The sequence below is a fragment of the Dipodomys ordii genome, unplaced genomic scaffold (assembly GCF_000151885.1).
Source record: "Dipodomys ordii isolate 6190 unplaced genomic scaffold, Dord_2.0 Scaffold116, whole genome shotgun sequence".
NCBI classification, from domain to species: Eukaryota; Metazoa; Chordata; class Mammalia; order Rodentia; family Heteromyidae; genus Dipodomys; species Dipodomys ordii.
The window spans coordinates 3,313,141-3,337,458 of NW_012267332.1; the positions used below are offsets into that span (position 1 = coordinate 3,313,141).

The 24,318-nt window shown below is 36.3% G+C and overlaps 1 protein-coding gene across 1 annotated transcript in view; it reads left to right on the plus strand.

Moving 5' to 3' along the window:
• The window catches only part of Abcb7 (ATP-binding cassette, sub-family B (MDR/TAP), member 7), a 124,168-nt gene that overhangs the window by 96,796 nt on the left and 3,054 nt on the right, over window positions 1-24,318 (plus strand). The window contains exons 5-15 of the mRNA XM_013028930.1: window positions 5,082-5,214; window positions 6,063-6,331; window positions 7,543-7,631; window positions 7,720-7,807; window positions 9,177-9,351; window positions 10,395-10,552; window positions 11,117-11,280; window positions 11,426-11,555; window positions 14,470-14,641; window positions 16,782-16,885; window positions 22,391-22,498. Of these exons, the coding sequence (XP_012884384.1) occupies window positions 5,082-5,214; window positions 6,063-6,331; window positions 7,543-7,631; window positions 7,720-7,807; window positions 9,177-9,351; window positions 10,395-10,552; window positions 11,117-11,280; window positions 11,426-11,555; window positions 14,470-14,641; window positions 16,782-16,885; window positions 22,391-22,498 (1,590 nt within the window). The remainder of the gene's footprint in view (window positions 1-5,081; window positions 5,215-6,062; window positions 6,332-7,542; window positions 7,632-7,719; window positions 7,808-9,176; window positions 9,352-10,394; window positions 10,553-11,116; window positions 11,281-11,425; window positions 11,556-14,469; window positions 14,642-16,781; window positions 16,886-22,390; window positions 22,499-24,318) is intronic.

Here is a 24,318-nt window from a genome sequence, read left to right on the forward strand (position 1 = left end):
GAAGAGCTGAGGGACAGCACCCAGGCCCAGAGTTCAGGCCCCACTACCGGACCCCCCCCCAAAAAAAGAAGGATTACAGTTACATAAGTTAGGTAATAAATACATTTCTTTTTGAACAGTGTCACCCCTTCCCTCCCTCTCTCCCACTTTTCCCTACCAACCCCACTCCCCCACAAGTTATATAGTTCATCCTCAACATAGTGTCTAGTGAGTATCACTACTGCATTTGTTCACCCTTTGTCCCACCATTTCTGAGCTCTCCTTTATCTATCCTCCCCCAGATAAACTTATATAGAAGACAAGAGATACAGAAATAAAAAAAAAAACAGTGACAGAGGACAGAAAAAAAAAAACTAAAACTTGCTCAGTTTTGTTTGCAGTTAATGCACCAATTGTGCTCACTTTCTGGTTTTGATATTGTACTGCAGCTATATAACGTATTAAGAGATGCTATGTGACACATACAGGGCTTTATTTGTAGTACTTTTGCAACTTCCTGAAAGTTTACAATTCTTTCAAAATAAAAAAGAATTTAAAATTTTTAAAGGCTGCTTTTTTTTTTTTCGGTCGTGGAGGCTGAACTCTGGGCCTGGGCGCTGTCCCTGAGCTCTTTAGCTCAAGCACCCTACCACTTGAGCCACAGCACCACTTCTGGCTTTTTTCTGTTTATGTGGTGCTGAGGAATCGAACCCAGGGCCTCATGCATGTGAGGCAAGCATTCCATCAAGGAGCCAACTTTCCAGCCCCCTTAAAGGCTATTTTTTTTTAAATAGTTTTGGTGTTTGAACTCAAGGTCTCATGCTTGCTGATGTGATACCACTGAAACATGTCTCCAGCCTTCTTTTTCACCAGCTAATTTTAGGGTAGAGTCTTTATTTCTGTTCAGTGTGCACTTGAACCAACTTTGCTTACTTTTTGGGTTCCTGTCATTCCTAGGATCATAGGCTGTGTCACCTAATTCAGCTTCCTTTGAATCTCATGAACCTTTCAGCATAGGCAGTGTGTTCTTTTCCATCTCAGCCTCCCATATGGCTTGGGATGGCAGATGTGCTATATGTTAAGAAGATATCTGGAGAAGTTACCTGCCCTGACTGTCCTCCAGCAACAATCTTCCTGTTCTCAAGTAGCTTTGACTCAATTAAGTGGGATGGGTTTAGTCTAGTTCTGCTGAAGGTAAAATATTATGGAAAACTAGTATTTTCTACTTCTCATTCCCAACCTATCACAAGACCAGTGAAATCTCACATATGTAGTAGTGAGAACATCTATACCTAAAATAAGCCAATCCTATTTTATTAATGTATCTCTTTTAAAATATGTGTATTTTGTTCCTTTTTAAAGTTACTTCTATGGGGAAACTGACAGTATTCAGTTATAATTAGAGGTACTGCCATGTTCTTAGCACTGTGCTAACTATGGTTTCTCTGCCAGTAACAACACAGGACAGATGATGTTCATATGTTCTACATACTGAACAGACTATTGCCAGATTTACTCAGGCTCCCAAACCATCTCCATGAAAAGTAAAATTGCACAACTCTATTGGTAATCCATTAGTTTAGTCATCACGTGTTGTAGCTGTGGCAAAGATAGAAGCCATGTTAGGAGAGTTGCATGCTAGCTGTAGCTATCACTTTTCCTCCTGCTTAAGAATGTATAATGGAATGCAGGGGAGGCAATGTAGCCTCATTACCTCATTGTGTGGAAAACCTGGAATTTGCTCAAGTTCATTTAAATTACTTATTTAAATTACTTTGCAACTTTAAATGATTTAAACTGCATTAAAAAAAGTACAAAAGAAATAAAATATATGGTTCTTACCCTGTAAACTGCTAAAATAGGTAGGGTAGACTAGAAAATGCCCCAGTTCAAGTTTCAGGTCTGGATTGTAATCTCAGCTCTGTTCCTACAAGTCATTAAAGCTGACAACACCTGAGTTTCCTCAGCTATAGCAGTAATATCTATTGCACTGATTGTTTTCTATTCTTCATCTTCACCAAAGTTACCTAGCACCATTTCTGACTCATATCTGCTCCTCACTGTAGCTTTGTCATGCAAAGTATGTACTTAGAGACTATATTCAAGCACATGCATATGTTAATGAAAATATGTCATAAAAGTGATAACTTTTTTCATAGTATTGAGAATTGAGCTCAGGGCTTCAAGTTTACAAGGCAGGAGCTCTACCACTTGAGCCACACTTCAGTTTCTCTAGTTATTATTGAGATAGGGTCTTTATTCCCTATCCCATCAAGGCTAAGCTCCTTCTACATGTGTTTCATGTTACTGTGGATGACTAGTGCATGCCATCGCATTCAACTATTTTGTTTTCCTTGTAGCTGGGATAACAAAAGCATATCAACCATTAGTTGAGATGGAGTGTGACAGACTTGTCTGCCAGGGCTGGCCTCAAACTGAGATCCCTTGATCTCCACTTAGCTAGGATTACAGACTTGAGCCATCATGCACAGAAAATGCAATAAATGAAAATACAACTATAAAAAGAGAGGTATTTGAAAATGGAGAGGGCCAAATTTTGCACAAGGCTCAGAGAAACCATTATGAAAGAAACGAAATTCATACTGGACTTTGGGAAGTGGCAAGATGGAAGAGGGAAGGGAAACCATTTCAAGAGAAGCCTCAGCTGAGGTTATATGGTTTCAAGAGAATCAAAATTGAAGGATGTATACTTGGAACCTGCCATGTATTCTATTTTAAATTATATTTTGAAGGAAGAGGTAGGTAGGAGAGAGATGGGTGAGCATGTTGAAAGGGGTGACATTGATCAAGATAGGAGAGGATCACAAAGGCTCAATATCTATGTGCATGTAATCATATAAAATAATATTTATAGAAATGAGCTCTAAGAAATGGAAACAATAGAGTTTTTTCTATGTTGCTATTTCTGTTTTCTTTACCTTTTGTCTTATTATTTTATCTGTTTGGGGGAGAGTAAGGAGGACACAGAAAGGGTGGGGGAAATGATAAATAAATGCAGGGGCAATACTCACTAAACAGTATGTTGAAAATGAACTATACAACTTGTGGGTGGGAAAAACTGGGAGGCAGCAAGAGAAGGGGTGCAAAAAAATGTACTCATTACCTGACATATAACTGTAACCCCTCTGTATATCACTTTTATGGTAACAATAAAAAATATTTTAAAGTCTCTAACAATGACCAAATATTTTACTACCTGAAATAATTTATTGTGATTCAAAATAAAAAGAAAAGATACGTTGTATTCATACACTGCTTCGTTAAATGGCAACTCCTTTGTATAACTACTTAAAGATAATAATAATAAAAAAATCTATTTTGGGTCCAGGTGCTGGTGGCTCATGCCTATAATTTTAGCTATTCAAGAGGTTGAAATCTGAGGATCACAGTTCCAAGCCAGCCCAGGCAGAAACATCAATGAGACTCTTACTCCAGTTAACTACTAAAAATTCGGAAGTACATCTGTGGCTCAAGTAGTAGAGTGCTAGCCTTGAGCAAAAAAGTTCAGGGACAGTGCCCAGGCCCTTAGTTCAAGCCGCAAGACCAGCACTATAGAAACATTGAGAGTTTTAAGCAATTTATCTCAAAATGTTACAGAATTTAAAGAATTTTACCAGTTGCCCTGTTACTGCTTAATGTTAGAACACCTACTTAGTACTTAAGAACCCTTATGTACCTTATCTTGAAATCTTGATTGGTGGGATTTGCATAGCTTCTATTGGTTCTAGTTAAACTTAGACTTGTTGGAAATAAATTCTTTTAACAAAGCTGAGAATGGCATAATAGTGGAATAAGAGCAATAGGTTTTAGTAGGCTTTATAATATTGTTTTCACATTATTAATGGTATCAATTTAGTTTTTTGTTGTTGTTTTTTGTTTTGTCAGTTGTGGGGCCTGAACTCTGGGCCTGGGCCCTGTCCCTGAGCTCTTCAGCTCAAGACTAGCACTCTACCACTTGAGCCACAGCGCCACTTCCGGCTCTTTCTGCTTATGTGGTGCTGAGGAATCGAACCCAGGGCCTCATGCATGCAAGGCAAGCACTTTACCACTGAGCCACCTTCCCAGACCAACAATTTAGTTTTTTTTAAAGAAAACTTTAGTATTCTTATAAACTGATTGTTACTAAATAGTGGTTGATGTTCTGGATACTTAAGCTGCAGAAAATGTGGAATATAAGTGATTAAATATTTGCCTCGAATATGTGTGTGTGTGTGTGTGTGTGTGTGTGTGTGTACATATATAATTTGTAAGATTTCATTTTTATTTTCATAGAGATATATTTGGTTAATGAAATCTTAGCTTGGTCTTTATTGGGTTTGGTTTGTGTACTAGAACAATGATATTATTCTGAAGCAAATAAATCTCACTTTTTTGTCAATAGTGAATCTACCACAGATACTTGTAATTTATCAAATTCTAAGATGCTTTTTGCTGTATAACTTCAATTTTGCAACAATTTTTTTGGTGAACAAATCATCTTAAGGTATTTATTAAATGCCTACTATATACAAAGCATATATACTCAGCAAGAGTAAGTGAAAAAGAGCAATATGATACAGACCCTAAAAGGTTAAGTACTAACAAAAGGAAACTACATATACAAACAACTATAATATTATTATTAACTGCCATGACATTTGTGGGAATTCATATTACATAAAGCATTTTTCCCCTCTGTGCAATCCCCATCAGTGCCAGTAGCCCACAGGTAGAGGCCAACCAATGGTTCAAGACCACAGATTGCTCTGGTATGGGATACTATGAAAGGCCCAAGGGGACGGGCCTACCAAAAATCCAATCCATGCATCAGAAAGCATTTTTGTGTGGCTGATAAAGGATTTTATAGAAGCAGGAGCACTTGACTAATTCACATAGCTTATAAGTGAATATTATTACAGCAGTTTAATGTAGAAATTCTGAAATGATAGCTTTCTCAATGCCAAAGATTTTTATCATTTATAAATAGGAGAAATTATTCCAAAACAAGTAAATGATTAATATCTAAACATTACCACAAATACTAATGTACTTTTATAAATATTTTATGTATGATAGGTAATTGATGTTTTTATGTTTCTCAGGCCATGAATATTGTGGTCCCCTTCATGTTTAAATATGCTGTAGACAGCCTCAACCAGATGTCGGGAAACATGCTGAACCTGAGTGATGCACCAAATACAGTTGCAACCATGGCAACAGCAGTTCTGATTGGCTGTATGTGTGATTCTTTAATCTGTCTACAGGTGTTGACTTTCTCCAAGAAGGTTTCATCATATTTGAGCAGATGACCTTTTCACCATAAACACAACTTAGCATTTTGGATGTTTATTATTTTATGTGAGATTTTTTGATATGCTTTTAAAAATTCTTTGTATATTTTGCTAAAAAATTTCATAATAGTATTTTCTACATTCTAGAAAATAATAATATAAAATAAGATATTAAATTTATAACAACCTTCAATAGGCTTTGGATAATATAGCCTTTCTAGTAAGGCTAGTTATTTTCTTGCTGATGTTGTTAGCTATTAAATAGAAATAGCTCAAGAATAGTACATTATGCTTTATTAAAATATTTTCATAGCCCTGACATAAAACTACAGTTTGAAAAGGGCAATATGAATACTGTGTGGCTCTATTCATAAAAAAGAACGCTGTGAGACTTGGGAGGCAAGAGTGGGGGCATGCTTTTAGTCAAAGTACTTGACTTTTCAGAATCTCAATCTTATTTGTTATTTGAAAGAATTGAATTAGATCAAAAACCTTAACAGATATACACTTATCTGCAGTAAGGCCATATGGGCCATAATTTATTAAAAGTATTTTAATTAGGAAAAAAATCGTTCAACGTGTAAAATGCAGTGGAAAAAAACACTGAAAGGGACTCATGATGATGGAAAGGTTACTAATCATTAGAGTAGATGGATTTTAGGTGTTTTAGTGTAAATATCCTGTGTTACATCCAATGATTGAATTATTCATTGCACAAATATTTTTCTGAGTCCTTGCCATTTTACACTTCAACAATTCCATTTTTACACTCTTTTTTTAATTTATTGTTAGATGGTGTATCAAGAGCTGGAGCTGCCCTTTTTAATGAAATTAGAAATGCAGTATTTGGAAAAGTAGCCCAAAATTCAATCCGGAGAATAGCCAAAAATGTCTTTCTCCATCTTCACAACCTGGATCTGGGTTTCCACCTGAGCAGACAGACAGGTGCTTTATCTAAGGCTATTGACAGAGGAACAAGAGGTATCAGTTTTGTCCTGAGTGCCTTGGTATTTAATCTTCTCCCCATCGTGTTTGAGATGACTCTTGTCAGTAGTATTTTGGTAAGTAATACATTTTTTTCATACTAAGCTTTTACCTTACATTTTCATTAACAGCAGTTGAAGATTTGAAACACTCATACACAACTAGGGGTTTGAAAGTAAAATTTCCTGATGCCAGAAAGATGATAGTTATATTTACAGTTTATTTTGCCACAGATTTCAAAGGACTGTCCAAATTATTTATCATGTTTTTATCGCAAAATAATTGTTTGTCTGTACACGCAGTAATTAGTGCCTGCAAAGGTTTGGAGGTTTTTTTGGGGGGGGAGGGGAGAATCACAAATATCCTTTATTGGTAAAGAAATAGACTGTTTTCATTTATACAATGGAATGCTACTTGACAATAAGAAAAGTGAAATATTGATACATGCAACAACATGGATAAAACTCTATTGTGTTACATAGAATATGCCACTCTCAAAGGCTACATGGTGTGATCCTGCAAGTAGGGCCTGAGGCTACAGGGACAGGAAATAATTCTGGAAAGGGATGGAAATGTTCTATATTTTGATTGTGGTGGTGGCTACAAAACTATGTTTTTATCAAAATCTATAGAACTATACACTAAAAACAGTGAAGGTTTGTTTTTGTTTTTGTTTTTTAGCAGAGCTTTGTATATAAGACCTTGGACTGGCCGGGTGCCAGTGGCTCATGCCTGTAATCCCAGCTACTCAGGAGGCTGAGATCTGAGGATCACAGTTCAAAGCCAGCCTGGGCAGGAAAGTCATGAGACTCTTATTTCCAATAAACCACTAGAAAACTGGAAGTGGCACTGTGGCTCAAGCGGTAGAACACTCGCCTTGAGCTGAAGAGCTTAGGGACAGTGCCCAGGCCCAGAGTTCAAGCGCCATGACCCACAAAATAAATAAATAAATAAAAAGACCTTGGACTGATATGCTCAGATACATTGGTTTCTGTTAGCCACTCTATTTCATGTTTTATAGTTAAATGTGAGTATATGAATGTGTGTATGCACACATAGTAATTAGTAGCATTTGATGGGAGTATAAATGGGACAAGTGCAGTGCAGTTTGACATCCTTTCTTTATTACCTAGAGAGGTTGTATAAAATATTTGATTTCTTGCCGTTTATTGATACATAGAACTAACTACCATACTTTTATAAATGTCTTTTGACTAAAATTTGTTGTTACTCTAAGTGACAAGAACAATATCTGTTTCTCATTTCTTCTCCTGACTTCTTTTTCCAGTATTACAGATGTGGTGCCCAATTTGCCTTGGTAACCCTGGGAACACTCGGTGCATATACAGCCTTCACAGTTGCAATCACCCGGTGGAGGTATGATATCCCCCAGAGGCTAGTCAATGTTTAGAAGCTATGTTTTTATAACATCCATTTCATACTTGTGCAAATCTTTGTCTTACAGAACTAAATTTAGAATAGAAATGAACAAAGCAGATAATGATGCAGGTAACGCCGCTATAGATTCACTGCTGAATTATGAAACTGTGAAGGTAATATGTTTGATTATACTCTGTTTTGCCTTTACACTGCACTATGATTTGTTCTGCCATTTACTTTAAAAGGAGCTATAACTTAGAACATCAGATTAGGATAGGATCTCTAGGTATGATGGAAGGTTTCTTTTGCTTAGAAAATGCCCTGTTTTCCTTTTCAGTTTTTGTTTGGCAACCTCAGAATTTTTATCTTCTGCATTGACTTGTAAGTGATCATAAATATATCATTAGCATCTTGATTCAGAGTGATCATTAAGCTAATCAAGCTGACGTGTCAGTTCTTAATCCTCTTCCTGTCTATCCCTCAGAGTACCTAGCATAGTACTTTTCATAATTCTCAGGTTTTTGTTTATTTTCCATTCTTCTCATGTACAAAGCATTATACTGAGTGAAGAGAGTGGTAAAAATAACTACATTGTAATCCTTGCCCTCTCAGATTTTTACAGTGTATTGAGTTAAGTATGCAGATGCCTAGACAAGACGACAAAATGTGGCAAGGGTAGTGGGGAATGCAGTTCAGAGGATCAGGAAAAGACTTCCTAAAGGAAGTACCACTGAAGGTTTTTTAATTATGTCACTTTAGATTAGGCATTCAGTAAATATTAGTTGGACAAATTTTGCTGACTTTTGAAATACAATCCATTGTGGAAATGCAAAGTACAGGGTCACATGTATTGATAGTAATTTTTTTGTGTGTCCATCGTGGGGCTTGAACTCTTGGCTTGAGTGCTGTACCTAAGCTCTTCAGCTCAAGGCAAGCACTCTACTGCTTGAGCCACAGTGCCACTTCCAGTTTTCTGGTGATATATTGGAGATAGGAGTCTCATGGACTTTCCTGCCCGGGCTGGTTTTGAACTGTGATCCTCAGATCTCCGCTTCCTGAGTAGCTAGGATTACAGGTGTGAGCCACTGGCACATAGCAAAAGTAATTTTTTTAAGATGGTGTCTGCAGTACAAAATTCTATCTAAGGGTAGGTACAGTGGCTCACTTATAATCACAGCTCCCCAGGAGGTGGAGATCAGGAAGATGATGGCTCAAGTCTAGCCCAGGTAAAAAAATTAATAAGATTCCCTTCTGAACAAAGCAAACTATCTTCTCAACTATTTTCGGAGGTTGTAGAATAAGTAAGACCCTATCTGAAAAATAACCTAAAGCAGAAAGGGCTAGAAGTGTGACTCAAGTGTTGGAGCACCTACCTAGCAAGCATGGTGCCCTCTATTCAAACTCCAGTACTGATCAAAAAAATGTATCTCTGTATGAAACCTGGTGAAAACTAACACTGAACATTGTTAAACAATATATGCCAATTATATTTGTTATTCCAATAATATTATTTTAACAATTACTGTTTTATGTGTTTTATAGTATTTTAATAATGAAAAATATGAAGCACAAAGATATGATGGATTTTTGAAGAGTTATGAGAATGCTTCATTGAAAAGTACCTCTACTCTGGCTATGCTGAACTTTGGCCAAAGTGCTATTTTCAGTATTGGTTTAACGGCTATAATGGTGCTCGCCAGTCAGGGAATTGTGGCAGGTAATGGATGTGAGGTTATCACATTTATAGACTATTTAACTTAACTTTTATAAATAAAAATTAATGAAAGTAATGTGTATTAAACTTAATGATAAAAGGATATTCAGTAAAGTATTTTAGCACTTTTTGGAGTGCTTTCTTTTTTATATTAGAATGTATTTTCTTGGTTGATAAGCACTAACACATCAAATGGGATTTCTGTTATATGTGTCTACAATCTGATTCATGAACAGCTTTTTTTTAGCATCTAGTCTCTTGTAGACCTAGAAGCCAACCTCATTAATTAATCCAAAGGACTAAAATGTAGGCTGTTTTGTTTCTGGAATTACCAGTATCCTTATAATCTTTTATACATCCTCTTTCCATTTGGTAACATTCAAAAAGTAATATCTATGTCTCTTTCTGTAAACCTCCCAACTCAATTAGAATGCATTTACTCACTGTTGTTAATATAAGACTTATTTTTGGTCCATTTGCTCCAATTGTTTAATGTATATGAATTTTTTTTTTGTCGGTCATGGGGCCTGAACTCTGGGCCTGGGCGCTGTCCTTCAGCTCTTCAGATCAAGGCTAGCGCTCTACCACTTGAGCCACAGTGCCACTTCTGGCTTTTTTTGCTTATGTGGTGCTGAGGAATGAAACCCAGGGCCTCATGCATGCAAGGCAAGCACTCTACCACTGAGCCACCTTCCTAGCCCTTGTATATGTACTTTTATAAACATGTTTTATACTAGAAATAAACTATCGTTTATAGCTTAGAGTCAAAAAGGAGAAAAATTTTAGCCTTTTTTATCCTTACTTATACCATTCTTTTTGTATTACATATAGTATATAGGTGAGCTTGTCCCACTCCACTTTACATATAACCTTGTATTATCTAAATCATGGATTCAAATGCTTTGAATCCTGAGAACTGTTCTTTATGCATATTTTAAACTGTATTTCATAGTAGTAGACTATAAAACTTTCTTGTCTTAAGACAGCTGGGAAGGTGTGTGGCATTAATCTAAAACATTTTTTCCTTCTGCTAATTGCATATTTAGGTACCCTTACAGTTGGAGATCTAGTAATGGTGAATGGACTACTTTTTCAGCTTTCATTACCCCTTAACTTCTTGGGAACAGTATATAGAGAAACTAGACAAGCACTCATAGATATGAACACCTTGTTTACTCTGCTCAAGGTAGACACCCGGATTAAAGTAAGTAATCTGTATAGTATCTTTTCAAAGTATGTGAGCCTATCTCATTACTATTGGATTAACACTATTGGAGCCTTCTTATATCACCAAGTCATCAAAAGCATTTTCTATTGCAAGAAGTAGGGATGTCATGTGTATTAAATGGTTGTTAAAGATTTCACTTCTGTGTATAAAAAACATATAGTGTTAACAGTTTATGTTATACCAGGGAACTAAATTTTGTTGAATTAACTTTCTACTTGAACTAAATTTACTTTTGCTAACAATAATATAGAATGTATGATTACTATCTTTGTATTTTCTTCTCCAGTTTTCTCCTGCTCATCATTCCTGTTCCCATCCCCCCCCTTAAAAAAAGTTGGCTAGCAACCAAAACATTCAATATTTTTCCTCTTAGCAGTGAGAACCAAGAAAGACTTAAAAAGTATGCTTAGAAATGTTCTAATTCCACTTACATAAACCTACTCCTTTCCCATTATTTTTTCTGTGAATGTAAAAAAAAAATTGTGTGACTGTACTCAAGGTAACTTATAAAGTATTTGTTTGTTTTTTCTTCCCTACTAGGACAAAGAGATGGCATCTCCCCTTCAGATAACACCCCAGACAGCTACAGTAGCCTTTGATAATGTGCATTTTGAATACATTGAAGGACAGAAAGTCCTTAGTGGAGTATCTTTTGAAGTCCCTGCAGGAAAGAAAGTGGCCATTGTAGGAGGTAGTGGGTCAGGGTGGGTAATTTAGTTATTTATAAAATTCTGTTTTGATAATTCTGAACATCTTTTTCTTATCCTAGTAAAATGGTTATTCTGGTTTAAATAGAGACTTCAGAATGACAATGGGAGCTAAGTAATCTTTCTTCATGTTTAATTTCAGGAAAAGCACAATAGTGAGGTTGTTGTTTCGTTTTTATGAGCCTCAAAAAGGAAACATTTACCTTGCTGGTCAAAATATACAAGATGTAAGCCTGGAGAGCCTTCGGAGAGCCGTGGGAGTGGTACCTCAGGTATTTTGTGTTGGGTGTCCCAGAACATCCAACTGGAATAATTTGAAGCCAAATAACATATACTAATGAAAGAGTAATATTAGGCCCTGCAAGTGAAATAACCTTACTAAGAAGAATTTTTTTAATAGAAGAGAAAAATCTTGAATGGAGAAACTGCATTAGAGGAAGATTTTTATGCCTAATGTTATAGCATAATAGAGTAGGAAGAACACAGACTAGAATCAGACTTTTGAATCAGACTTTGGTTCTAACCCTGTCTGTCTCCAAGACGATTCTTGGGCCTTGGGTCTCCATTTCCTAACCTCTGAAGTAAAGATAACATTTATCCTGTAAGATAGGATTATTGTTACAGACCACAGGTTTTATAAGTGCAGCATCTATCACAGTTGTTCAGAAAATGGGAACAAGTATTGTAATTTTGAAAGCTTTCAACATAGTAAATTTATAACTTCGAGAAAAACTGGCTGTTAATCTCACATGTATGCCTTGTTTACCATTGCATCTTCACTACTTACCGCATTCCCTAACCTATAGTAAACATTTAATAAAATATTTGCTAGTGACACTGGAGAGGAATGAATTCAAAGTAAGATATGAGAAGACAAGAAGTAGAGATAGTCTTTATAGGATGTGAGGTTCATTTTGTGTTGAAAACATATAGAGTATCTGGGAATGAAGCTTAATGGTACAATGTTTGCCTAGCATACGTGAGGCCCTAGATTCAATCCCTAGTTCCACCTAGAAAAAGAAGAAACCTTTTAGAGATTCATGGGAATTAGTTGCAGCTAGTATTATAAAGTTAATTTCTGGAATTAAATACCTGGGAATACAGATCAAAATATCACTTTCTTAAAAATGAAGTGGTCAGACAGAGATACGTTGCTTGCAAAAGATCCCCACTTGGTCCAACGTATGATACTTCACTGAGAATCTCAAACTTTAGTGGGTATGAGTCATTACTGAAATTGCAGTTCTGATTATGGAGGGCAATGTGGACAGAAGCCTGCATTTTAAAATATATATCATAATGATTCTGATAGGTGGTTTGTGACTGTGTTTTAAGAAACACTAACCCATACTGTTTATCAACTGAACCATATTCTGGGCTGTAACTACATAGAATTCAATGTCTTCATTCCTATAACTAGATTCCTATCATTCTCTTAGGCTCTGTAATGGTTATTTTTATACTTTTGAAAAATAAAATATTTTATTCATAAAGGAAAAATATGCAAGATCAACAAAAAAGATACTCAACCTCATCGAAGGCCTTAGATATGTAAATTAGCAATAGGAGATTGTTTTTATCTATCTCAGCCTCCTAAGTAGCTAGGATTACAGGCACGAGCCACGGGCACCTGGATTATTTTTTAAATTTATACATTTATTTTTTATTTATTTATTTTGGGTCTGGTTGTGGGGCTTGAACTCTGGGCCTGGGCGCTGTCCTTCAGCTCTTCAGCTCAAGGTTAGTGCTCTACCACTTGTGCCACAGCGCCACTTCTGGCTTTTTTCTTTTTCTTATGTGGTGCTAAGGAATCGAACCCAGGGCCTCATGTATGCAAGGCAAGCGCTCTACCATTGAGCCACCTTCCCAGCCCCCTAATTTATAAATTTAATTGTGTACATTTAAGATATATGTATATATACTGTGATGAGATTCATATAGATAATAAAATGATTATCTCACATAACTACTCATTGTTCATATGTGGCAAGAGCAACTAAACTCATATCTAGCAAAAGTCATTATTTTTTTTTCTGCTTATGTGGTGCTGAGGAATCAAACCCAGGGCCTCATGCATGCAAGGGAAGCACTGTACCACAGGGCCACCTTCGCAGCCCAAAAGTCATTATTTTTTGAGACAGAATCTCTGAGGCCTTAGCTAGCCTCAGACTCAAACAGTCCTCCTTATTCTGCTTCCCAAGTGGTAGATTACAAGCATGTGCCATCATACCCAGCTAATTTTCACTCTGGCATTTTGAATTTTCATATTATTCAGTTCAGTTAATGCTTGGTAATTTTTCACAGAATATGAAGTATTTAAAATAGTTTCTATTTATGGAACTTTGAGTTCATGTTGTGTCATTTCAATGTGTTTATATATGTGGTATTAGTTCTTTGTTGTCTGTGCTTCAAGTTCAGTATCAAAGCTTCTCAAGAATAAAGGAAAACATTCAACCTCATTGATAACTAGGGAAATGCTTATTTGAACAGAAAGCACATCTCTAAAAGTAGCAGCAACTGAATATTGTTAATTCCTGGAGTTGCTGAAGATATGGAGAGCTGTCAACATGATGCTGTTTATCAAGAGTACTGCTACATTACTACCTGTTTCTGGAAGATAGTTGGGCAATACTCTCAAAGCCCAAGCACGTACTTACCTTCTGACCCATCCGTATTCTAGGAATTATTTGTATGGAATTTCCCAGATGTTCAAGTCACATATGTAAAATGATCTTTCCAACATTGTAGCAGCAAATATTAATGAAATGTATGTTCAGAACAAGAATGGATGAGTAAATTATGATATAGTATGAAATGTTCAAGGTTTCTGTAATTGACATGCAGAGTTTTTAAGATATAGGAAAAAGCAGTTTGTAATGATTACACTCATGTTGGAAAAAAAGATATGTTTAGGCATATAAAGACATAAAGTCTGGAATTAGAACCGATTGAGCAGGTCATGGTGGTTCATGCCTGTAATCCCAGCACTAAGAAGGCTGAGGTGAGAGGATCATGAGTATGAAATTAGTCCAAATCACCCATGATGATTCACTTCTAGGAAGGTAAATGGAGTGGTAGGGATAATGCTTGATCAAAGAGGCTATCATGGTTTATTCATTAAGACTTTACAATTGTTTTAATGTTTGTAAACATACATACATACATACACATGTAAATCTACTTTAGGATGCTGTCCTCTTCCATAATACTATTTACTACAACCTCTTATATGGAAACATCAATGCTTCGCCTGAGGAAGTGCATGCAGTGGCAAAATTAGCTGGACTTCATGATGCAATTCTTCGAATGCCTTGTGGATATGACACCCAAGTAGGGGAACGAGGTCTCAAGCTTTCAGGTGAGCAAAGATTTTAAGCCTGTTCCCATTAGTATACTCTCTTCAAACAACATTTTTAGAACCATTTTTTATCAGTAGTATATGTTTATATCAGTGTTGATTTATAATACATCATCTTCATATTAAAGGATTGTTACTCACTTGGGAAAGTAGTAAGAGCTTATAGGGAGATAGTAAATAGTGTATCTCTTATAATTTCTTAGGGAGGTTTTCAGTACTGTAGGCCTTATTATACTTGGTCCTGTTCATTTGCTTATACTTGTTAGCTCAGTGGTCAAGATTTGGAGGAGAGTTGTCTATTTTAGCATGAATATAATCTTACTAATATTAGACATAAAAATTTCCTTTTACAATTCAATAATTATTGTACAAGTTAAAATAAAATATTATTTATTGTACCAGATTAATTAACTGGCAGAGTTTGTTTGTTGAAAGTAACTGAAATTGAAGAATGCAAGTTTATTTTTCAGACATTATAATGTTCAGGGCTAACCAAAGAGGTGAAAAAGGACATAATCAACAAAGCACTACTATCTATATTTCCAAGTATAGTTTATGATTACCTTAGATCCACAGAAGTCTCAGATGAAAAAAGAAAGGGTTTTTTATTTTTATTTTTGTCGGTCGTGGGGCTTGAACTCTGGGCCTGAGTGCTGTCCCTCAGCCCTTCAACCCAAGGCTAGCACTCTACCACTGAGCTACAGGGCCACTTTGGGTTTTCTGGTGGTTTATTGGAGATAAGAGTTACATGGACTTTCCTGCCTGTGCTGGCTTTGAACCTCGATCCTCAGATCTCAGCCTCCTGAATATCTAGGATTACAGGAGTGAGCCACCGGCACCCAGCTTTAAAATTTCATTTCATTAATTTTTTTTTAATTTTTTGTGAGTCCTAGGGCTTGACCTTGAGGCCTGGGCTCTGTCTTTGAGCTCTTTTGCTCAAAACTAGCACTCTACCACTTTGAGCCACAGTACCACTTCAAGTTTTCTGGTGGTTACTTGGAGATAAGAGTCTCTCAGACTTTGCTGCCTACACTGGCTTTGAACTGTGATCCTCAGATCTCAACCTCCTAAGTTGCTAGGATTACAGGCATGAGCCACTAGCACCCAGCTTATTAAATTTATTTCATTAAATACTTTCATTTTTTAGGATACGAATATTTCCTAACTATATATTCCTGTATTTAGGAGTAATTCCAAAATAAGTGTAGGCTTATACATTTGTGATAGGAAGAATATTAAAGTAGGAGTTAAATCTAGTCTATATTCTGCTGGAACTAGATTTGTGACTTTGAACAAGTTGTTTAATCTTTCTGAGCCTCTGTTTTAGTTTATAAAAATCAATTATGCTAGAGACCTAAAACAAATAGTGAAGAAGTAAAAGATACCAAGTGTATACCCTTAATTTGATGAATGCTGTGGAAACAATATGCTCCTCAAAAAAGATCCTTGGGAGAATACTGACTAAATGACACTTTAAAAAATATTGACATAAATTTAAATATTCATGGTTCATATCTTTAAGTTTTCCCGTTTTAGATCCTAAATTTGTTTTTAGCTTTATTGATTCCCCACTATTGAAAGTTTTCTATCTGAAATTGTGAGACGTCTATAATATAAAGTAACAAGCCAGGCACCCAACAAGCTGAGTGTGGTGCCGCAAAACTGTCATGCCAGCTACACAAAAGGCTGAAATTGGGAGAATTGCAGTTGAAGGCCACCTGGGCAGAAAAGTTCACATCTGCAACTCAGTGGAAAAAGGTGGGCATGGTACCATACATGTCTCATCCCAGACAATCCCAGAGATTATTGTGTGGACACAAGCCCAGCAAAAAGCAAGACTCTTATCTCCAAATAGCCAGTCTTAACAGTAGAAGTGTACACACACACACACACACACACACACACACTCGCCATGCACACACACACTCGCCATACACACACACACACTCGCCACACACACACAATCGCCATAAGTCAGATTGTAGTATTAATTTGTGTTCCGGGGATATACTTTTTCAACCTAGACTCTACAACTCAGAAAAAATACTTAAAAAGAGTATAAGTAAACCTTAAAGGTATAACTTGGTAGTTATTATATAATATTTCTATACTATGTTTCTTTAAATGTTTTCTTTGCCAGGAGGAGAAAAGCAGAGAGTTGCAATTGCACGAGCCATTTTGAAGAACCCGCCAGTCATTGTCTATGATGAAGCTACGTCATCATTAGATTCAATTACTGAAGAGGTAAATGATTATCAAACTATAGTTTAGCTTTTCTCCTTAGAAGTTTTCTCAAAAGTGTGCATTAGTTTGTATTTTGAATGAACTTCTGTAGGAGATTCTATAGAACAAAATGCCTAGCCCCTTTTCCCCAATATGGCAAATATTAATGGTAGATATGCCATGGTTTGTTGAGCTAGATATTATACTGTTGAATCTATTTGCAAACATGTCTCTGTTTGGCACTGTGTGACACCTTATGCTGTTGTTGCATTACCCTTGCATCTTGCAGCACTATACATGTCGTCTAATACACTGTCAAAGAAGAGGGATTGATTCTCTCTTGCTGCTGCCGTTTAACACTCATTAATACAATATCTAACTCATTGTGACACAGTGTACACCATGAATGCCTTTTACTTATCAGGGACAATTCTTTGAGCATGCAGAACTGGTATCAATTTGTATTCATTTCACAGGAAGTGTTATGAAACAACGAGATGTTGTGACATTTATGTCATGATGCTACCCTAGCAACTACAGTGCACTTTACATGCATTTGTTACATTAAAAGTCTCAGTAGTGATATAATTTAGTAAACAGATCCCCTCAATCTAGCACTGAAGATAGTTGTCAGTTGCCTACCTTTTGACTTAGTACTTTTAATGTATAAACCTAATGTTAAAGAATTAAATCATCTTTCAGCTTTATAGACTATATAACATTTGCATGTTTAGTTAAGTTTCAGTATACTTTGAAACACTATGTTTAAAACTGTAATTTCAAAATGAATTGGTTATCATGAGGATGTGTTATAATTCAAGTGAACCTTCATCAGGACCAGATCCCATTCATCAGAGGAAAACTTATTTATAAGAACTTATACCTAAAAATGTATCATATCTGGTGGGGGGATTGGGGGGGGCGGGGGGGGAGGCTGGGAAGGGATGTTAAGGGTAAACAAAGGAGGAGGCTGCAATGCTTGATAAGAAATGTAGTCATTATCTTGCCCATGTAATTGTAACCCCTCTGTACAGTATGTTCACAAAAAATAAAAATTATAATTTAAAAAATGTATCATACTACTACAAATTAAAATTTCTACCCACACTCTTTGAGTTATATAGCATTATTATGCCAGTGAACGTTCCTTACTAAAACTTCATAGAGAACCTACCAAGTGAGTTACCAGAAGATTTGAGAAGTTTGAATGGGCCTTTTTAAGTTTTTCTGAATAAGAAGCCTCCACAAAGATCCTAGTGTTTCTTAATGTTGGCCCTGCACTTTTATTTCAGCATAAACTAATTGTACAAGATTTCACTATGACAAATCCATACATGCATACAACACACCTTAACTAAACCCTTCTCCCACTAAAACCTTCTTCCTTTTCCCCTTTCTTAGATAATTTCAGTAGATTTCATTATTCTATTTTCTTTTGAAAAAATTTTATTGTTACTGTAAAGATGATATACAGAGGAATTAGCCACAAGTCAGGTAAAGAGTTATTTCTTTTTGGACAGTGTCACCCCTTCCCTCAGTGTCTCCCAGTTTTTCCCTCCTGTCCTTACCCACAAGTTGTATAGTTCACTTTCAATAGTGTCTATGAGTACTACTGCTGAATTTGTTCACCCTTCTGTTTTCATTATACATATATAAAATGTGTGTGTTTATGTATGTATGTATATATAATGTATTTTGTCACATTCATCTACCATCAACCTTTCCTTTTCCTTCTCTTGGTTGCCTCCACTTGGTTCCTTTTATAATCATGTCATTACTATTACTACCATTGTTATTGTTGCTTAAGTCTGCATTCCTCATATGAACAAAAACATGTGATATTTGTGTTTTAGAGCTTGACTTGCCTTGAGTTCCTCCATCCTTCTGCAATAATATATCATCTTTTTAAAATTTTTTTCTGTATAAATTGTTTTTATTATTATATCTTTAAATAGTTGTACAAAGAAGTTCCCATTCTGCAAAACAGTATATGAATATAAGGTGTCTGACAACATTGTCACCCATCGCTCTTAACCCATCCCTTCTCTCACTTTTCTTTTTTAATTGAGAGTAGGTGATTACATAAATTTCACATATTTCACAAAATTGTGGAATAATGATACTTCAAGTCACGAACACATTTTAACCTTCACAAGGCAAATTGTCATTATCATGGTCTATAGTTTGTGAATTCTATGAGCTTTGACAATACAAATTATTTCTGCCACATCAGTTGATGATTACATTTCTTTCCTTTTGCTTAGTGTAAGCTGTTCCCTCTTTCCCTCTCATTCCTCCCTTCCCATCACTGTCTTTGGGTTGTTTAGTTCTTTTTCTTTTATGTCTGGTGCAGCTGATGGGTAATATCTTTTTATGGCTAAATAATACTTCATTTTATATATGTACCACAATTTCTTTTTCCATTCTTCTTGTTGCCCTTGTTGGGCAACAAAGCTGATTCCATAGCTTGGCCATTGTAAATAGTGTAATAAACAAGGAGATACCTATTGGTATCTCTATGATTTGTTTATCCTTCAGACATATGCTTAAGAGATGATAAACTACGATGGTATGGTAGTTCCATCCTTCATTTTTTAAGGAGCTTTCATATTCATTTCAATAATAGCTGCACTGATTTACATTCCCACCAGTAGGGTATAAGGGATCTTTTTTTCTTGCGTCTTTGATGGCATTTGTTGTTTGATTCTTTAATGGTAGCCATTCTGACAGGGGTGAAATGGAATCTCTGTCATTTTGATCTGTATTTCATCTATGTATTGGCCATTAGTATTTCTTCTGTCTATTCATGTGACCATTGGATTATTTGTTCTTTTAATATTTAATTCCCGGAACTCCTTATATATTCTGAATATTAATCCTTTGTCTGCAGAGGTTTTCACTTACTCTGTGCATTGTCTCTTCATTCTGGTAATTGTTCCCTTTGATATATAACAAAGATTTTGAATCTACTTCAATCCCATTGATCAATTCTTGCTCTTATTTCCTGGGCGATTGGATTCCTTTTCTGAGTGCTCCATATAGTTTTTTTTTTTTTTTTTGTCGGTCGTGGGGCTTGAACTCTGGGCTTGGGCATTGTCCCTCAGCTCTTCAACTCAAGGCAAGCGCTCTACCACTTGAGCTACAGTGCCACTATGGATTCCTTTTCATAAAGTGGTTGCCACTTTTATTTTCCTGTTGTAGTTTCAAAGTTTCAGGTCTTTGATTAAGGTGTATGATCCATTTTAGTTAGGTATGGTAGCTTACACCAGTACTTATAGAGTGTATGAATAAAAGCTGGATTTGGAGGTACACATTGTGTAAACAGGAATCTTGTGGTCCAGGCTGGCCCAGGCATGAATAGGAGAATCTATCTGAAAAATAATGAAAGTAAAAAGGACTAAGGCATGTAACTGGAAGAGTCCCTACTTAGCAAGCACAAGGCCTGAGATCAAAGCCCAGAACCTCAAAATGTTTATGTAAGCTCTGTGATCTCTTTTCAATTGATTTTGTGATACTGTTTGCTTTCACATTCCATTAGCTTGAAAGAACTTTTTCTATCCTCTCACTTTAGTCTATGTTTACGTTTGCCAGAGAAGTAGGCAATAAATGACTGGGTCTTGTTTTTTTTATCTATCTCACCAGTCTTTGCCTTATGATTGCAGAATTGAGGCTGTTAACATTTAGTGTTCTTATTGAAAGGTATGTAGTGATTCTTGCCATTTTGTTCATTTTATAATGCTTGAAACTTAGCTTATCTGTATCATCTGCATGTCCTTTTTTTTTCCTGGCCCGGGCGCTATCCCTGAGCTCCTTTTGCTCAAGGCTAGCACTCTACCACTTGAGCCATACCACCACTTCCAGTTTTTTTCTGTGATTAATTGGAGATAAGAGTCTCAGGACTTTGTTGCCTGGGCTGGCTTCAGACCATGATCCTCAGATCTCAACATCCTGAGTAGCAGGATTACAGGCATGAGCCCCCAGCACCTGACTTGCATGTCCTTTTTAATTTCATTGTTTATTTTTCTGATCATTCTCTGAGATTTCACCCACTTCACAAGCATTGGATTCCATTGTATAGCTATTGATTCTTGGAAGTATCATGTTGTGTTGTTTTCTTGTATTATTTTGTGGGATTTTTTTATTTGTAGCCACCTGTTCAGCTATAAGTTTTCATCTCTTGTGTCCTTTCATTTGTAATACTCTCAATGCTTAGGCAAGGCTGAGTTAGTAGCCATGTTATAGCATAGCTTCTCATCTCCGGATTGGGGTATATGGCTTAGAAATCAAACATTCACCCACAATGCACAGTACACTTGGTCCACTCACTCAGGGAGAACAAGGCTAACTGAAAGAGTGCCACTGCTTGGTCCCTTTCTGAAGATGTAGAGTTGGGTACCTTTAGTACCCCATCTTCACCTTCCTTTATTCCTAAATGGCTTTACTTGATTCCCAAACTAACATAGTAAAATATGAGATCTTCTTAGGTAACTATCTTCTCTCAGTAATTTATACATTTAATAAGTAAAAGGTTTAGAAATTTTGTAGGAAGTAAGTGAGAATATTTCCACCTCCCTTCCACACTTCTATTTTCATTTAGCTAACTGAACTTACCTAGATTTCCAAGTACAGCCAAAGATAGAAGAGAGAGAGAGAGAGAGAGAGAGAGAGAGAGAGAGATACACCTCTGTCTGTTTGTCTGCCTGTCTGTCTGTCTGTCGGTCCGTCCTGGAGCTTCAACTCAGGGCTTGCTTGGGTGATGTCCCAGAGATTTTTACTCAAGGCTAATACTCTACCACTTGAACCTCAACTCACTTCTGGCATTTTGGTGGTTTAGTGGAGATATGAGTCTCACAGACTGTGCTGCCCAGGCTGGCTTCGTACTGCAGTCCTCAGTTCTCAGCCCCCAGAGTAGCTAGGATTACAGGTGTAAGCCACTGGTGCTAAGCTATACATCTCTCTTGTATTGTACAGACAGTAAGTGAAAGGCATTTTATAGAATGCATTAAGAGGTTGGGATGCTTTTGAGAAAAGACACTGTCTTGAGTTAAAAATAAACATGTTTTTGTCTCCCTTCCTGTAATCTGAATGGGGTTTAGCTAAGGAAAAGCAAGTATCCCTACCTTTCTTTGGATTGCCTTGAATTTCTCTTGAGTCCTATCAGTTGAGTCCCTGTTAGTTTTAGATTTGTGCTCATCATATCTGGTTATTCTCATGGCATTAATGGAGTTATTTGTTTTTGTGCACAGAAAATAACTACTTTTTCCTAGCCTATTTAGAGAACTATTGCCTATATTAATGACCCATTTTTTCCGTGGCTGTGTACTAATAATTGCTTTTTCGGTTTTATTTTCTGCTTTTTACTTATTTTTAGTAAGTATTAAAGGTGAAGTATTTGGTTCAGGAATAAAGATTATATATTAAAATACTAATTGACATTTCCTGTGTTTCTTTAGGAAAAGTTTGGTTAATATATATCTGCCTAATGAGTATCTTTTTTTTCTCCTACTCTTCTTGTCAAACTTGCAGACTATTCTTGGTGCCATGAGGGATATGGTCAAACACAGAACTTCTATTTTCATTGCACATAGATTATCAACAGTGGTTGATGCAGATGAAATCATTGTCTTGGATCAGGTAAGAGATTATCTTTAAAAGTTAGTCTGGAAAACATTGGAAATTTTTAGATATAAGAAAGTTAAGGGACTGGGAAGGTGGCTCAGTGGTAGAGTGCTTGCCTTGCATGCTCGAGGCCCTGGGTTCGATTCCTCAGCACCACATAAGCAAAAAGAAAAAAGACGGAAGTGGCGCTGTGGCTCAAGTGGTAGAGCACTAGCCTTGAGCTGAAGAGCTGAGGGACAGCACCCAGGCCCAGAGTGCTGGCCCCACAACCGGACCCAAAAAAAAAAAGAAACTTAAATATTATTTCTAATGTACAGAGTATGTTTTTTAGAAGAGGTAAAGTCTTGATAAAATTCTATTTGGGACCCATTTGTAGGAAATAATACAATCACATTAACTTTATTAAAGTATTGAAAGCAAAGTTTGGCCAGAAAAGCATTAAAAAGTCTTCATGGATAGAAGCAGGTTTTCAATGATTCATCTATAAAATAATTTTTCTGCATTCATTTTTGCTGATTGGAATCTTTTCTTAATGTCTTTGCTATATTATCTGTTTTCATCTTCTAATAGTGCACATACCCTTAGTGTCTAAAAGAAAATTAGCATAAAATAAAGAGGTCATTTTCTAACATAGCCATTTTATTTTGCATTTTTCCTTATGGGGAAAGTAAGAAAATAAGCTTATTTTATCTTCAGAGATTGATACATATGACCAGAAGCTTTCCCATGCTACTGCCTCCGTGAACTTTGCCAGCAGCTTATTTCCACCATCACCACTCCTTTCCTCATCAGCAGATAATTGGAGGCTTCTTCTGTGGAGAGACAATACCATGACAATACCAGCTGAGACAATACCAGTTGAGAAGGTCATTTTCATGCACATACAGCTAGTATTTAGCCTTTTAATGCTCCATTCTTAAGTGTTAGTGTTAGTAAACCTCTAAAGCAAATAGCAAAAAAGGAGCTCAATAGGAAATGTAGTCAATGCAGAAAACATTAAAAAAATTAAAACTATCATATCCTCAGAAAACATGGAAAATTTCTAAATTTCTAAAATCAGTACAGATGCTATTTAAAAATAGTAAAGGAAACCCAGAGTGGTGTCTCACACCTGTAATCCAACTACTCAGAAGGTTGAGATTGGGAAGATTGTGGTTTGAGGTTAGCCCAGGGAAAATGTTCATAAGACCCCTTCTCAATCAATAGTTGGGCACAATGGTGTGTGCCTGTCTCACAGATACATAGATGGCTGAGATTAGGAGGATTATGATTCCAAACCAGCTTGGGAAAAATAGTTTACATGACTCCATCTCAATGGAAGATGGTGGATGTGGTGGCACACCTGTCATCCAGCTGTTGTGGGAAATGTAAAATAGGAGTGCGGTCCAAGCATGGACCTATGCCAGAAGCAAGATCTTATCTCAAAATAACCAGTGCTAGAGGGGTTGGGGGTATGCACAATGGTAGAACATCTTCCCAGCAGGCACAATGCTGTTCAGTCACAAATACTGTCATAAAAGAAGAGGAAAGGAAACATATATGGCATGACTTCCAGAATATAGGGTTAAATGAAAATAAATGTTGAGTAAAAGGAGTATATAGTATGCTGGCTTTTGCCAGGAGAAGGGACAGAAAATAATATGTGTACACGTGCCTGTTTATACTAAAAGAAACTCCAAAGAATAAGCTATAAACTAAAACAGCTACCTTCAGGATGGGGTGCAAAAAAGGGTTCCAAGAGATAGGGAAGGGAATACACTTGTTTATACTGTATTTGTGTCTGATATGTTCAAAAATAAAATTAAGCCAACCAATATGGAAAACAATTGGATACA